The sequence below is a fragment of the Symphalangus syndactylus genome, chromosome 1 (genome assembly GCF_028878055.3).
Source record: "Symphalangus syndactylus isolate Jambi chromosome 1, NHGRI_mSymSyn1-v2.1_pri, whole genome shotgun sequence".
Classification (NCBI taxonomy): domain Eukaryota; kingdom Metazoa; phylum Chordata; class Mammalia; order Primates; family Hylobatidae; genus Symphalangus; species Symphalangus syndactylus.
Window position 1 is genome coordinate 86,190,643 of NC_072423.2, and position 16,589 is coordinate 86,207,231.

General features: G+C 47.5%; 3 protein-coding genes across 7 annotated transcripts in view; all 3 read left to right on the forward strand.

Annotated features, from left to right (window-relative positions):
- The first annotated feature begins 1,976 nt into the window (after positions 1-1,976).
- CLP1 (cleavage factor polyribonucleotide kinase subunit 1) lies at positions 1,977-6,637 on the forward strand. Of its 3 annotated transcripts, none has more exons than XM_055233627.2 (3): positions 1,977-2,592; positions 4,202-4,854; positions 5,536-6,637. In XM_055233627.2, the coding sequence occupies exons 2-3, from the start codon at positions 4,249-4,251 to the stop codon at positions 6,205-6,207; spliced, it is 1,278 nt and encodes a 425-aa protein (XP_055089602.1). In that variant the 5' UTR covers positions 1,977-2,592; positions 4,202-4,248; the 3' UTR covers positions 6,208-6,637. The 3 variants fall into 3 exon arrangements, with proteins under 3 accessions (XP_055089602.1, XP_055090328.1, XP_055155357.1); XM_055234353.2 differs by having other exon boundaries at positions 4,227-4,662; XM_055299382.2 differs by having other exon boundaries at positions 1,979-2,592; positions 4,227-4,854.
- Positions 6,638-10,014: 3,377 nt separating this feature from the next.
- LOC129488626 (transcription and mRNA export factor ENY2-like) lies at positions 10,015-10,462 on the forward strand. Its single transcript, XM_055291084.2, has one exon. It carries the CDS (start codon positions 10,115-10,117, stop codon positions 10,409-10,411), a length of 297 nt encoding a protein of 98 aa, XP_055147059.1. The 5' UTR covers positions 10,015-10,114; the 3' UTR covers positions 10,412-10,462.
- A 3,367-nt stretch (positions 10,463-13,829) lies between these two features.
- The window catches only part of ZDHHC5 (zinc finger DHHC-type palmitoyltransferase 5), a 35,480-nt gene continuing 32,720 nt past the window's right edge, over positions 13,830-16,589 (forward strand). Inside the window, exon 1 of one of the 3 annotated variants that reach the window (XM_055284457.2) lies at positions 13,830-14,165. The gene's annotated coding sequence lies outside the window, so the exon portion shown is untranslated. Of the gene's footprint in view, positions 14,219-14,245; positions 14,575-16,589 lie in introns of those variants that run through there. The other 2 variants (XM_063625479.1, XM_055284829.2) reach the window with 2 other exon arrangements.

The window sequence follows — 16,589 nt, forward strand, 5'->3', positions numbered from 1 at the left end:
CCTAAGTTCAGCTTGAGATGGTTATACAATATCCAAATAAAAATAACTTTCAGGTAACTGGAAGAAACTGCCTCAAGGGAGATAGTAGAGGCAAAGAAACAGATCGGGGAGATAGATTGCATGGAAAAAGACAAGGATAAGCCCACTCAGGGAGAAAATTTGCAAATGGAAGACTGGAACTGAATTTTTAAAGAAGAGTAGAAGATTAGGGGACACCCAATAGTTAATTGAAAAACTAATGCATAGGCTGGGCGTGGTGGCTCATGCCTGTGTTCTCAGCACTTGGGAGGCTGAGGCGGGCAAATTACTTGAGGTCAGAAGTTTGAGGTCAGCCTGACCAACATGGTGAAAACCCCATCTCTACTAAAAATACAAAAATTACCTGGGCATAGTGACACGGGCCTGTAATCCAAGCTACTTGGGAGGCTGAGGCAGGAGAATCACTTGAACCCGGGAGGCAGAGGTTGCAGTGAGCTGAAATTGTGCCACTTCACTCCAGCCTGGGCAACAGAGCAAAACCTCATCTCAAAAAAAAAAAAAAAAAGCTAATGCATATATGTTGAATGAATGAAATAATTAAAGCAAACCATCAAAGAAAAACTCAGAAGTGATAAGTGAGGATGGCACTGCTTGGGGAGTGCTGCTAAGTAGCGCCAGCGGGAGAAAATCTTTCTAGCGAACCAGAAAATCTTCCCAGTCTCCTCAATATGAATTAACTACGTGAGCTGGACTGAAAAAAGTACTCACCTGTAAAGTGGAGATGATAATTATAGTACCTACTGCATAGGATTCTGGCTACGATTAAATGAATTTACACCTGAGAAGTCCATAGACCAGTATCTGGCATATAACAGTATATAAATGTGGTTTTTTTTTTGAGACAGAGTCTCACTCTGTTGCCTAAGCTGGTGTGCAGTGGCGTGATCTCGGCTCACTGCAACCTCCGCCTCCCCGGTTCAAGCGATTCTCCTGCCTCAGCCTCCCAAGTAGCCGGGATTACAGGCGCCCGCCACCACACCTAGCTAATTTTTGTATTTTTAGTATAGATGGGGTTTCACCATGTTGGTCAGGCTGGTCTCGAACTCCTGACCTCAGGTGATCCGCCCGTCTCGGCCTCCCAAAGTGCTGAGATTGCAGGCGTGAGCCACCGCGCCCGGCCTAAATGTTTACTATTATTATAACTGTACTCAGACTCAGAAACTCTGGGTTTGAGTCCTAGCTCTACCAATGGCTGTTAATGTTTGGGTAAACCCCTGCACCTATCTTAGTCTCCTCCCCCATCTGAAATTGGATATAATAAAGCTGTCTTTACAGGGTGGCTGTAAAAGAAGATGCCTGAAAGAGATCTGAAAAATATTAAGTATTGCACGAATGAATGGTATTATAGCCCCTTCCCCCCAGCCTATAATAAAAACGTAAAAGCTGACATCAGATTTTTTCTATATTACAGGCATTGTACTTAGTACTTTACAGGCACATTCCTGCAATCGTCAAAACAACTTTAGGAGGTTGGGCACTGTTATTATCCCCACTTTGCAGACAAAAAACGATGTCACGCTTGAGCCCAGGAGGTCGAGGCTGCAGTGAGCCATGTTCGCGGCACTGTACTCCAGCCTGGGCGAGAGAGCGAGACCCTGTCTCAAAAACAAAAAGAAAAAAAAACGATCTCAGAGAGATGAAGCCTGTGATTTGCTCAAAGTCACACAGTGATGCAAGCAGTACAGCAAATAATATAAGATTCCAAAGCCCAAGTTAGTAAAAAGAGGATTATAGACGTGGTGGAACCTGTTGGCTGCGGGGCAAATGACTGACCTGTAACTGTCAGGGATTTATGGAGGGAAATAAGTGCCTAACAAAAATCCTCGTTTAGTGGGAGAGAGGTTGTTAGGTAATGACTGACTTGTAGCTGGAAGAAATCATCGGATTTTTATTCTTTTATTAAGGAAAAAAATTTGAAATGCCTTCCATGTGCCAAGCACTGTGTCAGGTGGGAGATGACAGCTCGGTGCAACCTCTGTCGGGCTGTCTTCCTCCGCTTTCTCTACTCCTAGGTTTCCCCCTGTCTAAACAGGATTTTGTGCTTCGTGGCTTGTCCAGGCAAGCAGGCCGTCGCGGGACCTAGACCGAGACAGTGAGTCTCCCTCTCTTCCGGGCCTCCCTTCTCTTTCCTGGGCAGCAGGGAAGCAGGAAATCTGGGGCGAGATTCCCGCCGCAGACGCGCACCGCCGAAGCCAGGTCCCTAGACCCGTCCCTGCCCAGCGCGGGGGCGCAATCGCCACGCCTCCTCACCCCTCCCTCCGGCGCACGAATAATGACAACCGCCGCCCCTCCCACCTTTGGCGTCACGTTCAAAACAATCCTTTGACTACAACTCCCAGAAGGCCGAGCGGCATAGCGAGTGCACCCGCTCTCGGCTTCCCCGGCAAACTACACATCCCAAAGGGCAGCGCGCGACCGCGTGTCCTTTCACGGCGCAAGTGCGGAACAGCGTTTGTTTCCGGCGTGGGTCCGGGCAAGAACCGCTTGTAATTTGGTTGAAGTTCTGCACGGGAGGACCTTCTGGGTTTACTTGTTGGGCTCCTGGCTGCGCAAGTGAGTTTAAAAAAGGGCAGGAACGCAACTGTCGCCTCCTTGGGGTCTGGGGAGATTTTGGTGTCTGGGGAGATTTTGGTGTCTGGGGAGATTTTGGTGTCTGGGGAGATTTTGGTGTCTGGGGAGATTGGGACAAATGCTAAACCTGGAGCTGCAGTCCAGGATCAGAAATAATTCATATCGTTTCCTTGCCGTTTTCTAGTTTACGAAGTGCTTTTTTTTCCTCCCACAATTCCTATAAACCCCAAGAACAACACTGTATTTGAGGAAATGTAAGTGCTTCCAGTCGACAGCTTCAAAGATTCAGAGAAGTTAAGTGATTGTCTAAAGACACTACTAGTAGTTACAGAGCCGAGGATTAGGCTGTTTTCTGAGTTCAAACCCAGTGTCCTCTGCTTTGCATCCGTATTGCAGACGCCCTTTCCTGTTGACTAAGATGTTTGGGGTCTGGGCATCTGTTACCTTCTCAAGTTTGGAGTTTACCAATAGAGTGATGGCGGGTGATAGAATTAAATCTGTCAATCTGTAGGTATGGTTTTTCTCTGATGTCTGAGACATTAATTCACTCAATGTATTGAGGTGCCTACAGTCTGTCAAGCTCTATTCTAAGCAGTATACAGTATCAAACAAAAATGCCTAAGTCTTACATTTTGGGGTGGGGGAGGCGGGGAAGACACAATATATGGTGATAAGAAATATGGAGAGAATTAAAGCAAGGTAAGGGGAAACATTCATTGTTATGTTTTTATTATTTATTTATTTATTTGGTTTTTTTGTTTTTTTTTTTTTGTTTGTTTTTGTTTTTTGAGACAGAGCCTTGCTCTGTCACCCAGGCGGGAGTACAGTGGCACGATCTCACCTCACTGCAACCCTGCAACCTCCACCTCTTGGGTTCAAGCGATTCTCTTGACTCAGTCTCCTGAGTAGCTGGGACTACAGGCGCCCACCACTATGCCTGGCTAACTTTTGTATTTTTTAGTAAATAACGAGATTTCACCATGTTGGCCAAGCTGGTCTTGAACTCCTGACCTCAGGTGATCCGCCCACCTTGGCCTCCCAAAGTGCTGGGATTACAGGCGTGAGCCACCAGGCCTGGCCAATTTTTGCATTTTTTGTACAGATGGGGTTTCACCATGTTGCCCAGGCTGGTCTTGTACTCCTGAGCTCAGGGGATCTGCCCAACTCAGCACCCCAAAGTGCTGGAATTACAGGCCTAAGCCACTGTGCCTGGCCCATTGGCTGATTTCTTTCTTTCTTTTTTTTTTTTTTTGAGATGGAGTCTTGTTCTGTTGCCGAGGCTGGCATGCAGTGGCGCAATCTCGGGTCACTGCAGCCTCTGCTACCTGGGTTCAAGCGATTCTCCTGCCTTGGCCTCCCAAAGAGCTGGGATTACAGGCACCCTCCACCATGCCCGGCTAATTTTTTTTTTTTTTTTTTTTTGTATGTTTAGTAGAGACGGGGTTTCACCATGTTGGCCAGGCTAGTCTTGAACTCCCGACCTCAAGTGATCCAGCCACCTTGGCTTCCCAAAGTGCTAGGATTACAGGCGTGAGCCACCACGCCTGGCCCCATTGGATGTTTTTGTAACAGAAGACTGACTTATAATTAGGTCTGATATTTAATTTGTGTTCTAGGCACAGCAGCTATACAGAAGAGATGGGAGAAGAGGCTAATGATGATAAGAAGCCAACCACTAAATTTGAACTAGAGCGAGAAACAGAACTTCGCTTTGAGGTGGAGGCATCTCAGTCAGTTCAGTTGGAGTTGTTGACTGGCATGGCAGAGATCTTTGGCACAGAGCTGACCCGAAACAAGAAATTCACCTTTGATGCTGGTGCCAAGGTGGCTGTTTTCACTTGGCATGGCTGTTCTGTGCAACTGAGCGGCCGCACTGAGGTGGCTTATGTCTCCAAGGACACTCCTATGTTGCTTTACCTCAACACTCACACAGCTTTGGAACAGATGCGGAGGCAAGCAGAAAAGGAAGAAGAGCGAGGTCCCCGAGTGATGGTAGTGGGCCCCACTGATGTGGGCAAGTCTACAGTGTGTCGCCTTCTGCTCAACTATGCAGTGCGTTTGGGCCGCCGTCCCACTTATGTGGAGCTGGATGTGGGCCAGGGTTCTGTGTCCATCCCTGGTACCATGGGGGCCCTCTACATCGAGCGGCCTGCAGACGTTGAAGAGGGTTTCTCTATCCAGGCCCCTCTGGTGTATCATTTTGGTTCCACCACTCCTGGCACTAACATCAAGCTTTATAATAAGGTCAGAGCCAGAGAAAGGTGGGATGGAGGGAAGGGCTGCTATCAGGGTAGGAAAATGGGGAAGTTTACTAGTTAACACTGCATTTTCTCAGCTGGTGTTTCTGCTGCATTACTTTAGAAAGGCAATTCCAAATATGTCAGTCTCAGATTGTTAAATATTTCTGTGGATCTATTCTTAGTAATTTGTTAGATTTTCACTTAGGGCATAAAACAGGAGGCAGAAGCAGCAACATAAAAATTAAATCCATGTTATGGTGTCAAAACTACAGCCATTAAAAATGTCATTTTTTCGGGCTGGGTGCAGTGGCTCATGCCTGTAATTCCACAACTTGGGAGGCTGAGGCGGGTGGATCACCAGAGGTCAGGAGTTGGAGAGCAGCCTGGCCAACATGGTGAAACCTCGTCTCTACTAAAAATACAAAAATTAGCCGGGCATGGTGGCTGGTGCCTGTAATCCCAGCTGTTCAGAGACTGAGGCAGGAGAATCACTTGAACCTGGGAAGTGGAGGTTGCAGTGAGCTGAAATCGCGCCACTGCACTCCAGCCTGGGCAACAGAGTGAGACTCTATTTCAAAAAAAAGTCATTTTTCTTATATCTAATAGCACTTATTCTAAAGAGGAACAAAGTAACCATGGGTTTGTCTGGGTGTTTTTGTTCTTACCTCGATCGTCTCTTTTGCAGATTACATCTCGTTTAGCAGATGTGTTCAACCAAAGGTGTGAGGTGAACCGAAGGGCATCTGTGAGTGGCTGTGTCATTAACACTTGTGGCTGGGTCAAGGGCTCTGGTTACCAGGCTCTGGTGCATGCAGCCTCAGCTTTTGAGGTGGATGTCGTTGTGGTTCTGGATCAAGAACGCCTGTACAATGAACTGAAACGGGACCTCCCCCACTTTGTACGCACTGTGCTGCTCCCTAAATCTGGGGGTGTGGTGGAGCGCTCCAAGGACTTCCGGCGGGAATGTAGGGATGAGCGTATCCGTGAGTATTTTTATGGATTCCGAGGTTGTTTCTATCCCCATGCCTTCAATGTCAAATTTTCAGATGTGAAAATCTACAAAGTTGGGGCACCCACCATCCCAGACTCCTGTTTACCTTTGGGCATGTCTCAAGAGGATAATCAGCTCAAGCTAGTACCTGTCACTCCTGGGCGAGATATGGTGCACCACCTACTGAGTGTTAGCACTGCCGAGGGTACAGAGGAGAACCTGTCCGAGACAAGTGTAGCTGGCTTCATTGTGGTGACCAGTGTGGACCTGGAGCATCAGGTGTTTACTGTTCTGTCTCCAGCCCCCCGCCCACTGCCTAAGAACTTCCTTCTCATCATGGATATCCGGTTCATGGATCTGAAGTAGAGATCAGCAGGAAGCCTTGCTGCCTGGGACACAGAGATCTTCTGGCCACCCCTAGAGGCAGATGGGCTGAGATAAGAGACTCTGTTGGGGCCATCTGACCAGTAAACTGTGGACTAGTAGAAAGTTCATATTCTACCTCTAAAAACAGGTAGTGGTAACCTGACTCTTCTAATCTTGAACCAAAAGGAAAACCATGAGACTGTAATTGGTTTCTTAGACTACCTAAGATGCCACTTTGAATTCTCTAAGACCCTGGAGAATTGCATTTCTTTCACTGTGCTACTATGTGGTTTTTAAAAATCAGTGCTTTATATTCCATATATGGTTCTTACCCATTTATCTAGGATGAAAGTGTGAATTAGAGGGACTCCTTCCAATAAAGTTCAAACTTAAAAAAAATCATTTTAATAAATATTTTTGCCATATCATAGAAGTTGGTATAATTTATTTTTTTTCCCCTAAGCGTTATAGAAACACCATTGGAATGATTTATTGCTAAAATGCTTGGAGGAGGGGAAAACCAAGAAACCTACCTGTGAGCCACGTGAGTTTTTTTTGGTTGTTGTTGTTGTTGTTGTTTTTTGTAAGAGTCTCCCACTGTCACCTGGGCTGGAGTGCAGTGGCGCGATCTTGGCTCACTGCAACCTCTGCCTCCCAGGTTCAAGCAATTCTCCTGCCTCAGCCTCCCAAGTAGCTGGGGTTACAGGTGCCTGCTACCACGCCCAGCTAATTTTTTGTATTTTTTTTAGTAGAGACAGGGTTTCACTATGTTGGCCAGGCTGGTCTCAAACTCCTGACCTCGTGATCTGCCTGCCTCGGCCTCCCAAAATGCTCGGATTACAGGTGTGAGACACTGTGCCCGGCCATGAGTTCTTATGATAGTTCCCCTTTCCTCAGCACTTAGGTAAATAGATGGTAAACCTGCTGTCAGTGCTGGATTTACTGTGGGGAGTTAGAGGCTGGTGAAATCTCGGAATGAGATTTCGTATCTAATCATTTTCCAGAGATAGCTCATTTTCCTTCCAGTACAGCTATCCTTCTTGTCTATTTGATTGGAACTAGGCCCTAAGTCAAAGTGTAACTTGAGCTTTCAGGTGGTAAGAAGCTGGGAAAGCCCATTCTTTTTGATCTCTTGCAAATGATTGTTTGGTGTCCCTGGTTTGCACTTGGATTACTTAAGTATCTGATGCCATTCATCCATTCCTTCTTTCCATAAATGTTTACTGAGGACCGACTGTTTGTCAGGAGCCATTCTAGATAGGGAACAAGATAGACAAAAGTTTTATGGAGCTTACATTATAGAATAAACAAATTTAAAAAGGCAAGTGCTATGCAGAGACTTAAATTTGGGGGATATGAGACAGAGTGGCTGGAGGCTACTTTCGATTGGGTGGTCAGGAAAGGCCCTCCCTGAGCATACATTTTGGGCTAAGACTTGAATGGCTGTGTGAAGTCTGGGGCAAAACCTTCATGGTGAAAACAAACTGCAAAACCCTAATAAAGGAACAAGCTTGGTGAGTTCGGTGAAGAGAAAAGCCAGTGTGGTTAAAGCGTAGTGAACCAAGAGAGACTGTACAAGATGAGGCTGGGGGGGGCAGCAAAGACCAGATAATGTAGGGCTTTTGTAAACCAGGGTGAAGAATGGATTTTTTTGGCCAGGTGCGGTGGGTGGTGGCCATGCCTTTAACCCCAGCCACTCGGGAGGCTGAGAATCCCTTGAACCCGAGAGGTGGAGGTGCAGTAAGCCGAGATTGCATCACTGCATTCCAGTCTAGGTGACAGAAGGACACTCTGTCTCAAAAAAAAAAAAGGATTTTTTATTTCTTTTTAAGAGATAGGGATCTCAGCTGGGCATGGCGGCTGATGCCTGTAATCCCAGCACTTTGGGAGGCTAAGGTGGGTGGATCACTTGAGGTCAGGAGTTCGAGACCATCCTCACCAACATGGTGAAACCCCATCTCTACTAAAAATACAAAAAAAAAATGTAGCCTAGCGTGGTGGCACATGCTTGTAATCCCAGGTACTTGGGAGGTTGAGGCAGGAGAATTGCTTGAACCTGGGAGGTGGAGATTGCCGTGAGCCAAGATCACGCCACTGCACTCCAGCCTAGGCAATAAGAGCGAAAGTCCGACTCAAAAAAAAAAAAAAAAAAGAGATGGGGGGGGTCTTACTATGTTGCCCAAGCTGGCTTTGAACTTCTGGGCTTAAGTGATCCGCCCACCTTAGTCTCCTGAGTAGCTGGGACTACAGGCTCATGCCACAGCGCCTGGTTTAAGAATGGATTTTACTCTAAGAGCAACGGGAACCAGGGGTGAGGGGTAGTTAAGTAGAGTATTATTTGATCTTCTTTTTTTCTTTTTTTTTTTTCGTGTGTGTGTGTGGGACAGAGTTTCATTCTTGTTGCCCAGGCTGGAGTGCAATGGCGCAATCTGGCTCACTGCAACCTCCGCCTTCCAGGTTTAAGTCTCCTGCCTCAGCCTCCCGAGTAGCTGGGATTACAGGCATGCGCCACCATGCCCAGCTAATTTTGTGTTTTTAGTATAGATGGGGTTTCTCCGTGTTGGTCAGGCTTGTCTCCAACTCCCAACTTCAGGTGATCCACCAGCCTCGCCCTCCCGAAGTGTGGGATTACAGGCGTGAGCCAGCACGCCTGGCTGATCTCCTCCCTCCCTTCCCTCTTTCTTTCTTCCTTTCCTTTCCTTCTTCCTTTCTTTTCCTTTCCTCTTTCCTCTCTCTTTCCTGCTCTTTCTCTTTTTCTTCTCCTTCCTTCTCTTTCTTTTCATTCCTTCCCCTTCCTTCCTATTCCTTCCTTTCCTTTCCTTCCCTCACCTCCTCTCCTCTCTCCTCCCCTTCCCTCCCCTCTTCCTTCCCTCCTTCTGAGTTTTGCTATGTTGCCCAGGCTGGAGTGCTGTGGCATGACCTCGGTGCACTGCAACCTCTGCCTCCCAGGTTCAAGTTATTCTCCTGCCTCAGCCTCCTGAGTAGCTGAGTAGCATGCGCCACCATGCCTGGCGAATTTTTGTATTTTTAGTACAGATGGGGTTTCGCCATGTTGGCCAGGCTGGTCTTGAACTCCAGACCTTAAGTGATCCATCCGCCTCGGCCTCCCAAAGTGCTGGGATTAGCCCGGCTGATTACTTTAAATTTTGAAAAGATCACTGCTTTGCGGAGAGTAGGTTATAGGGCAAGTGTAAAAGCAAGGACAATAATTAGGAGAGTTTTGTAAGGGTGCGAATGTGAGAACCGGTGGGGGATGAAATACTAGGGCAGCAGAGGTAGAGCTGGTGAGAGGATATTCTGAAGGCAGGACTTCGTAATGGAGTGGTGAGGAAAACGATGGAATCAAGGATGCATCCTGGATTTTTTTTAACAGGACACACTAGGTTAGACATGAGATTGGGGAAACTCAGGGAGTTGTCCCCCTGAGGGACAAGGGAAACTCGAGGTTTTTGGCAGTGTTAAATATGAGCTATTAATTGTCCATGGGAGGCGGAGGTTGCAGTGAGCTGAGATCGCGTCACTGCACTCCAGCCTGGGTGACAGAGCGAGACTCCATCCCCCAGCACCAAAAAAAATGCAGGAGCAAAGGAGATAGGATCCACAGCACAAAGGGAAGAACTACCCTTTAACACATACAGAGACATTTCACAAGGACAGGAGGAAAGATAGCAGTATTTAAACACAAAGCGGTTGACCAGAAGCAGTGGCTCAGACCTGTAATCCCAGTAATTTGGGAGGTCAAGGCAGGTGGATCACTTGAGCTCAGCAGTTGGAGACTACCCTGGCCAACGTGGTGAAACCCTAAAAACATGAAAATTGGGAAATGCGTGTTCTAGCTTTCTGTGTGCTTAGGTGCCCATGCTACTGAGGGTCTAAGTCCAGGCAGCCGAAGAGTGTGGTTAGCAAGATGAACAAAGATGCGCAGATGAGAGGAGCCATTAACCAAAAGTTGATAGAAATTGGAGAAAGAGAATGCTTCAAAGAGTTGCTGAGAGCTAAATTAATTGAATGTGGCTGGAAGGATCAGTTGAAGGCACACTGTAAACAGGTAATTAAAGAAAAAAGACTAGAACACATTACTGTTGATGACTTGGTGGCTGAAATCACTCCAAAAGGCAGAGCCCTGGTACTTGACAGTGTAAAGAAGGAGCTCCTACAAAGAATAAGAACATTCCTTGCTCAGCAGGCCAGCCTTGAAGATTGAATTAGATTGTGGTGTTCTATGGTTTTATTTATGAAAGTAAAACTTGCCATAAATTAGAAAACAGTTTCTCCAAATAAAATCTTTTTTTGTATGATGGTATACAGTTTTCAGTAATGATGTACACATTGTATTGATTTTTTCCCTAAATGTGTTAATTTTAATAAATAGCTCATGAATTAAAAAAAAAAACACAAAAATTAGCTGGGTGAGGTGGCATGTGCCTGTAGTCCCAGCTACTTTGGAGGCTGAGGCAGGAGAATCACTTGAGCCTGGGAGATGGAGGTTGCAGTGATCCTAGATCACACCACTGTACTCCAGCCTGGGTGACAGGAGTGAAACCCTGTCTCAACAAAACCACCAAACAAACATAAAGAGGTTGTTTGTTTGTTTGGTGCTGAAAGGCAGGGCATTCCTCTCTGATTGCTTCTAACCCCCAGGGCAGCATTTTGTTCTTGTTTGCATGTTTATTTACTAGTGAGTTGAACTAAAAATGACCCAGTGGTTTGCGGTCTATAGGCATAAGAAAATGCAACTGAAGACAATTTGAAAAAGTGTAGATAAGCTACGCTAGAAAAACTGTAAAGGGCCTGGTGCAGCGGCTCGTGCCTGTAATCTCAGCACTTTGGGAGTCTGAGGTAGGAGGATCACTTGAGCCTAGGAGTTCGAGACCAGCCTGGGCAATATATAGTGAGACCTCATCTATACAAATCTTAAAAAATTAGCCAAGCATGGTGGCACACATCTGTAGTCCCAGCTACTCAGGAAGCTGAGGTGGGAGGATTGCTTGAGAATGGAAGGGGGAGGTTGTAGTCAGCTGAGATGGCTCCACTGCACTCCAGCTGGGTGACACAGCCAGACCCAGTCTCAAAAAAGAAAAGCAAAAACCTATAGGGTATTAATTGATAAACATATTAATTTGAAGTTTGGGTGGTCTGGATATCCCACTGTTTTAGCCTAGATTTTACTCTGGATACTTTTCAGAAGTAGCTGGCACTTTAAACCTTATGTTCTATTAAACGTTCTTTCCAAGAAATACCTTGAGTGATCCCAAGGAAAACTGGACAAGTGGAATCTCTGTCTTTCAACTTTGGGATAGTGATTATACCTCTGTTAGTGCTCATCCACCTAACAAAGCTTGGCAATCCAAGCTAGTATCCCAGGGGAGTTTAGTTTGGTTGGATGCTGGAAGACTGATTTTTTTTTTTCCATTAAACACTGTCTAGCCAAGAGACACCACTATTTACAAGTTCTTAGACAGCTGAAAGGAAAATAAAAATGCGTAATTTGTGAAGTGGAGGAAATCAGAAAGTCTAAAAATCCAAGAAAAATATTGCAACAGAAAAATGAAAGCTGACTTCATCTTAAAGAAACATGGCTCACAGGTAGAAAATGCCAATATCAGGCCGGGCACTGTGGCTCACGCCTGTAATCCCAGCACTTTGGGAGGCCAAGGTGGGAGGATCATTTGAGGTCAGGAGTTCCAGACCAGTGTGGCCAACATGGTGAAACCCCATCTCTACTAAAAATATAAATATTAGCTGGGTGTGGTGGCACATGCCTGTGATCCCAGCTACTCAGGAGGCTGAGGCATGAGAATCACTTGAACCCGGGAGGAGGAGGTTGCCATGAGCTGAGATGGCGCCACTGCACTCCAGCCTGGGTGAGTGTGAGACTCCCTCTCAAAAAGTAAAAAATAAAATACCAATATTGTATCTTCAATAATTTACCTTTCATATGGTCTAAAGAGGTTTTTGTTTTGTTTTGAGACGGAGTCTTGCTCTGTTGCCCAGGCTGGAGTGAAGTTGTGTGATCTTGGCTCACTGCAACCTCTGCCTCCCGGGTTGAAGCAATCCTCCTGCCTCAGCCTCCCGAGTTGCTGGGATTACAGGCTCCCCCGACCATGCCCGACTAATTTTTGTATTTTTAGTAGAGAAGGAGTTTCACTATATTGGCCAGGCTGGTCTCGGTAGTACCTGACCTCGTGATCCGCCTGCCTTGGCCTCCCAAAGTGCTGGGATTACAGGCGTGAACCACCACGACAGGCCAGGTCTAAAGAGTTTTAAAAATATAAAGTTGTTATAAACAACTCTCAAGTGTGTTGCAATAAATGCTGGATTGACGCTGTTAACAAGAATAAACTAGAACTGATAATATATGCCAGGTCAGAGAAGGAACTAGACTCCAGAAAACAGGAGAAGGTAGTTATCCTTTACCTTGCTGCCTAATGCTAAAGTGTCAGAACCACAGTAAAGCCAGCGACATTTGAGACCAAACCCGAGGACAGTCCTCAGGATTTTACAGGTGAGGGGCCTCGGCTTCAGGGAAGTGGCTTGTGAAACACCTTTTCGAGGGGCCATTATGTAATAGCCAGAGTTGCTTTCCAAAAAAGAAATAGCCTCGAGCTGAATGGGGAGAGAATACGGGGCATTGCTATTGGTATTGGTTCACAGCTGTCTTGGGCTAATCAGGGCAAAGTGTACCACTATGACCTATGCAGAGTTAGCTCGCCAGGGACAGTAGCTATTCTAGAGAACCTTTTACTTCTAGCTTTGTATTCTAGGATTGGGTAAGGTGAGGGATGCGGGCTCCCATCCCACGTGTGGCAGTGGGAAACTAATGGAATTAAGGGAGTTCATTTCCCGGCTCGCACTACGGGGGCGGGAGGGTGCTGCCACCGCCTCAGGTCGCGTGCTCCTTAGGCTTCCCTCTCACGGTTAGCGCTACGGCTCCAAGGCTGGCGCCTGCTCTTCTTCATCTCCCTCCCCGGCCCTTGGAAGGAGCCTCGCCCTACATTGGCTCTGTAAGTCCGGGCGTCCCCTTCATGTGGGAGACAGCCCAGAGCATTCCATCACCCTGGATTCTGCCCAGACCAGCGACCTCGCCGGACTGAAGATTTCTCCAGCAAGATTGTTTTAAATAAAGTTTTTGCCATCAAAAAAAAAAAAAAAAAAAAAAAGGAGGTGGGAAGGAGAGGAGGGAGGCCTAGTCACCAAATGGTTGGCCAATCTGCCGCGAAGGGGCTGAAGCAGGAAGCGGCGAGAGTCGCCGGTAATTGGCTGCGCGGGAAGCCTGTCTGGACTGTACCACCTCAGTAGGAGAGGGGTTGCTGAATTCGAGAAGGTAGCTGCATGCTTTTGAGTACTTCTAGTACACACACATAATTCTTTTCTTATTTCCGAGAGTTTTTTCTTGGATTCAGTGGGAATACAACAGGACGCAGGAGAAGGGAAGACTCGTCTGGCCATTTCCTCATTCCTGACTCCTGTGCATTAGTCCAATCCTTGTCTCTTAGTTGTCCCCGCAACCCCACGGCCTTACGTGCGCGCTCTCGTCTTCTCGCGTGCGTACGCCGCTGTGTTGCTACAGCCAATCAGGCCGCGAGGTCGCCGCGGTCGCCAGGGTTCGCGCGCACGCCCCAGATCGGAGTCGGGGTGGGGGCTATGGGTGAATGGGAGAGTGAGCGGGGGTGGGTGCGGCAGCGCGAGCCGCATGAATGAGACAAACGTGCGCCGCGCGAGACGTCGCGCGAGCCCGGACCAGGGAGCCAATGGGAACGCGGGAAGGGTTCGAGACCCGGCACTGAGGGCAACGGCCGCGCGCCGGCTCCGAGACGAGCGGCGCCTGGCGGGAGCGCGCGGCAGCGGGGCGGGCGTGGAGCGTGCGGGGGCCGCGCGCTGCTTCTCTGAGGCAGGACGGCACTGCCGGGAGGCGGCGGTGACAACGACGGCGGTGGTGACGGGCACCGGGCTCGGGGGTGAGTGCGGAGGACACCGGTCCCTGCGGAACCGGAAGTGCCGGACCAGCGAGGTGGGAGGGGAGGGTGACCTCTAGGGAAGGGGGACCGACGACTGGGAGGGGGTTAAGGCCCCATGTCTCCTCCGGGCCGGGTCTTCCAACCGCGGCGGGACCCGTGGGCCCTGGAAACGGACGACGAGTGGAGGCCGGGGATCCACGACCGCCAGGGCTCGGAACGGGTTAGAGACGGCCACTCAGCTCGAGACCGCGGTCCCCGGTGCCTGGCGCCCAGCCGCCGCCCCTTCCGCCCCCGGCCCTGCGCCCTCGGGCTCTGCGGTCCCCGCAGCCCGCTCTCTCAACCTCGGTGGGCCTGGCCGCCGTGGATTCCTTCTTCTCAGTTTCAGCGGTCGTCAGCCCTGCTCCAACGGGTGATTCTCCTTGCCCCAGTCCCGTGGTGGGGACCGGGTGCTGTTTCCCTTTTACCGCTCTGCGGTTCGAGTCCATCGCTCCACTCTGCTGATACTTATTTTGGCTCATGCTTCGTCCTGTTACCTGTTCTCTCTCACCCGTCCGCTTCCTCCTCCTACCGCCACCAGCCGAGTGCTCCATGCTTTTAGTACTTTGTACTTTTTAAAGTGGAGCTCGAATGCGTTTGTCAGTATTTTACCTATATAAATTTCTTTTTGGGGCAGGGAGGTGGAAAGTGTTTTACCCACTTGGCCAAATGAAACACTGAAATAAGAAGTAAGAAAGTTGCTAAAAGTTGTGAAGGCAGTTGTAGGATCACATATACGTTATACGCTAGACTATTTTTCTGCCCTGGATTCTTCACTTCCTGGTTAATGCCATCTTGACCAAGTTAATCTAACATTTGCATATCATCCTTTTATCTCAGTATCCCTTTGTCCTGGATCAAATATCTTCAGAATGCTCATTATCACCCATTGTATAAACTTAATGTTTACAAAATTATATTGCCATGTATTTTGCTACCTCGGTATATAATGATAACACCCACATTAAACTTCTTGGCTACCCACATTAAACTTCTTGGCTACCCACATTAAACTTCTTGGCTCTTTCTCCCATACCTTGACATGTGAATTATTCCATGGTACCTCCATTACTGTGTATTTAGATTTACTCTATTGTACTGTTACACCACTTATTTCAACAAAAAATAGTTGTGTTGTCCTTGGTACTGCTGGTATCCACCTATTTAAGGAAATACCTGTATTAAACCTTATTAAAGCCTTCAAACCACATATCCTGTATTGTTTGTTTTACATATATATATTTCCATTTCATAGTTTACTCTGTGCCTCGATATTGCATACATATTACTTTTTTTCTTATTTTTGAGACAGAGTCTGGCTCTGTCGCCCAGGCTGGAGTGCAGTGGCTGCAGTCTTGGCTCACTGCAACCTCCACCTCCTGGGTTCAAGCGATTCTCATGTCTCAGCCTCCCTAGTAGCTGGGATTTCAGGCACGCCCCATCACGCCCTGCTCATTTGTTTGTATTTTTAGTAGAGGCAGGGTTTTGGTATGTTGGCCAGGCTGGTCTCGAACTCCTGACCTCAAATGATCCGCCTGCCTCGGCCTCCCAAAGTGCTGGGATTACAGGCGTGAGCCCCCGCGCCCGGCTGGCATACATATTCTTGTATACTTTTTTGATACTAGTATGGATTCGAACTGTTGACTCTGATGAACCACACTCACTCTCGTGGTTTCATCCTACTATCTGCAGCACATCCTTCTGCGAAGAATTGGTTCATCTTTATTTATACCCAATGAATTCTTAGGTTTTATGATTTCCCTTCTATTGTGTGGCCCCCAAGCATCTCAGATGCTGATCTCTTTTGTATTCCCAGTATTATACTCCCAAAATTGCATGGCCTTTCATGACTCTCTATTACTATGTCAATATTAGTCCATGTGACTTTTTTCCTATGGAAAATATATGAAATAATATATAGTATCTAAATGATATTCTACTCTAGATAAAATTTAAGTAGTATAATTTTCCATCTTTTCTAGTCTTTGGGATTTTGAGGGAAAAGTTTGCTTTAATAGTACATATTGGCTGGGCAGGGTGTCTCACACCTGTAATCCCAGCACTTTGGGTGAGCGGGCAGATCACCTGGAGGTCAGGAGTTCGAGACCAGCCTGGGCAACATGATGAAACCCCGTCTCTACTAAAAATACAAAATTAGCTGGGCGTGGTGGTGCCCTCCTGTAATCCCAGCTGCTCGGGAGGCTGAGGCAGGAGAATTGCTTGAATCCAGGAGGCGGAGGTTGCAGTGAGCTGAGATCACACCATGCACTTCAGCCTGGGTGACAGAGGGAAACTCTGTTTCAAAAAAAGAGTACATATTGTCTACAAATCAAGAATTTGCTTTTGTTAACAAAGTTACTGAGGCCTACATTCCAAATGTTAGGCCTC

Coding starts and splice junctions, on each gene's coding strand:
- CLP1 (XM_055233627.2), top strand. CDS start 4,249: ATGGGAGAAGAGGCTAATGATGATAAGAAGCCAACCACTAAATTTGAA. Junction 4,855..5,535: donor ACATCAAGCTTTATAATAAG/GTCAGAGCCAGA, acceptor TCTCTTTTGCAG/ATTACATCTCGTTTAGCAGA.
- LOC129488626 (XM_055291084.2), top strand. CDS start 10,115: ATGAACAAAGATGCGCAGATGAGAGGAGCCATTAACCAAAAGTTGATA.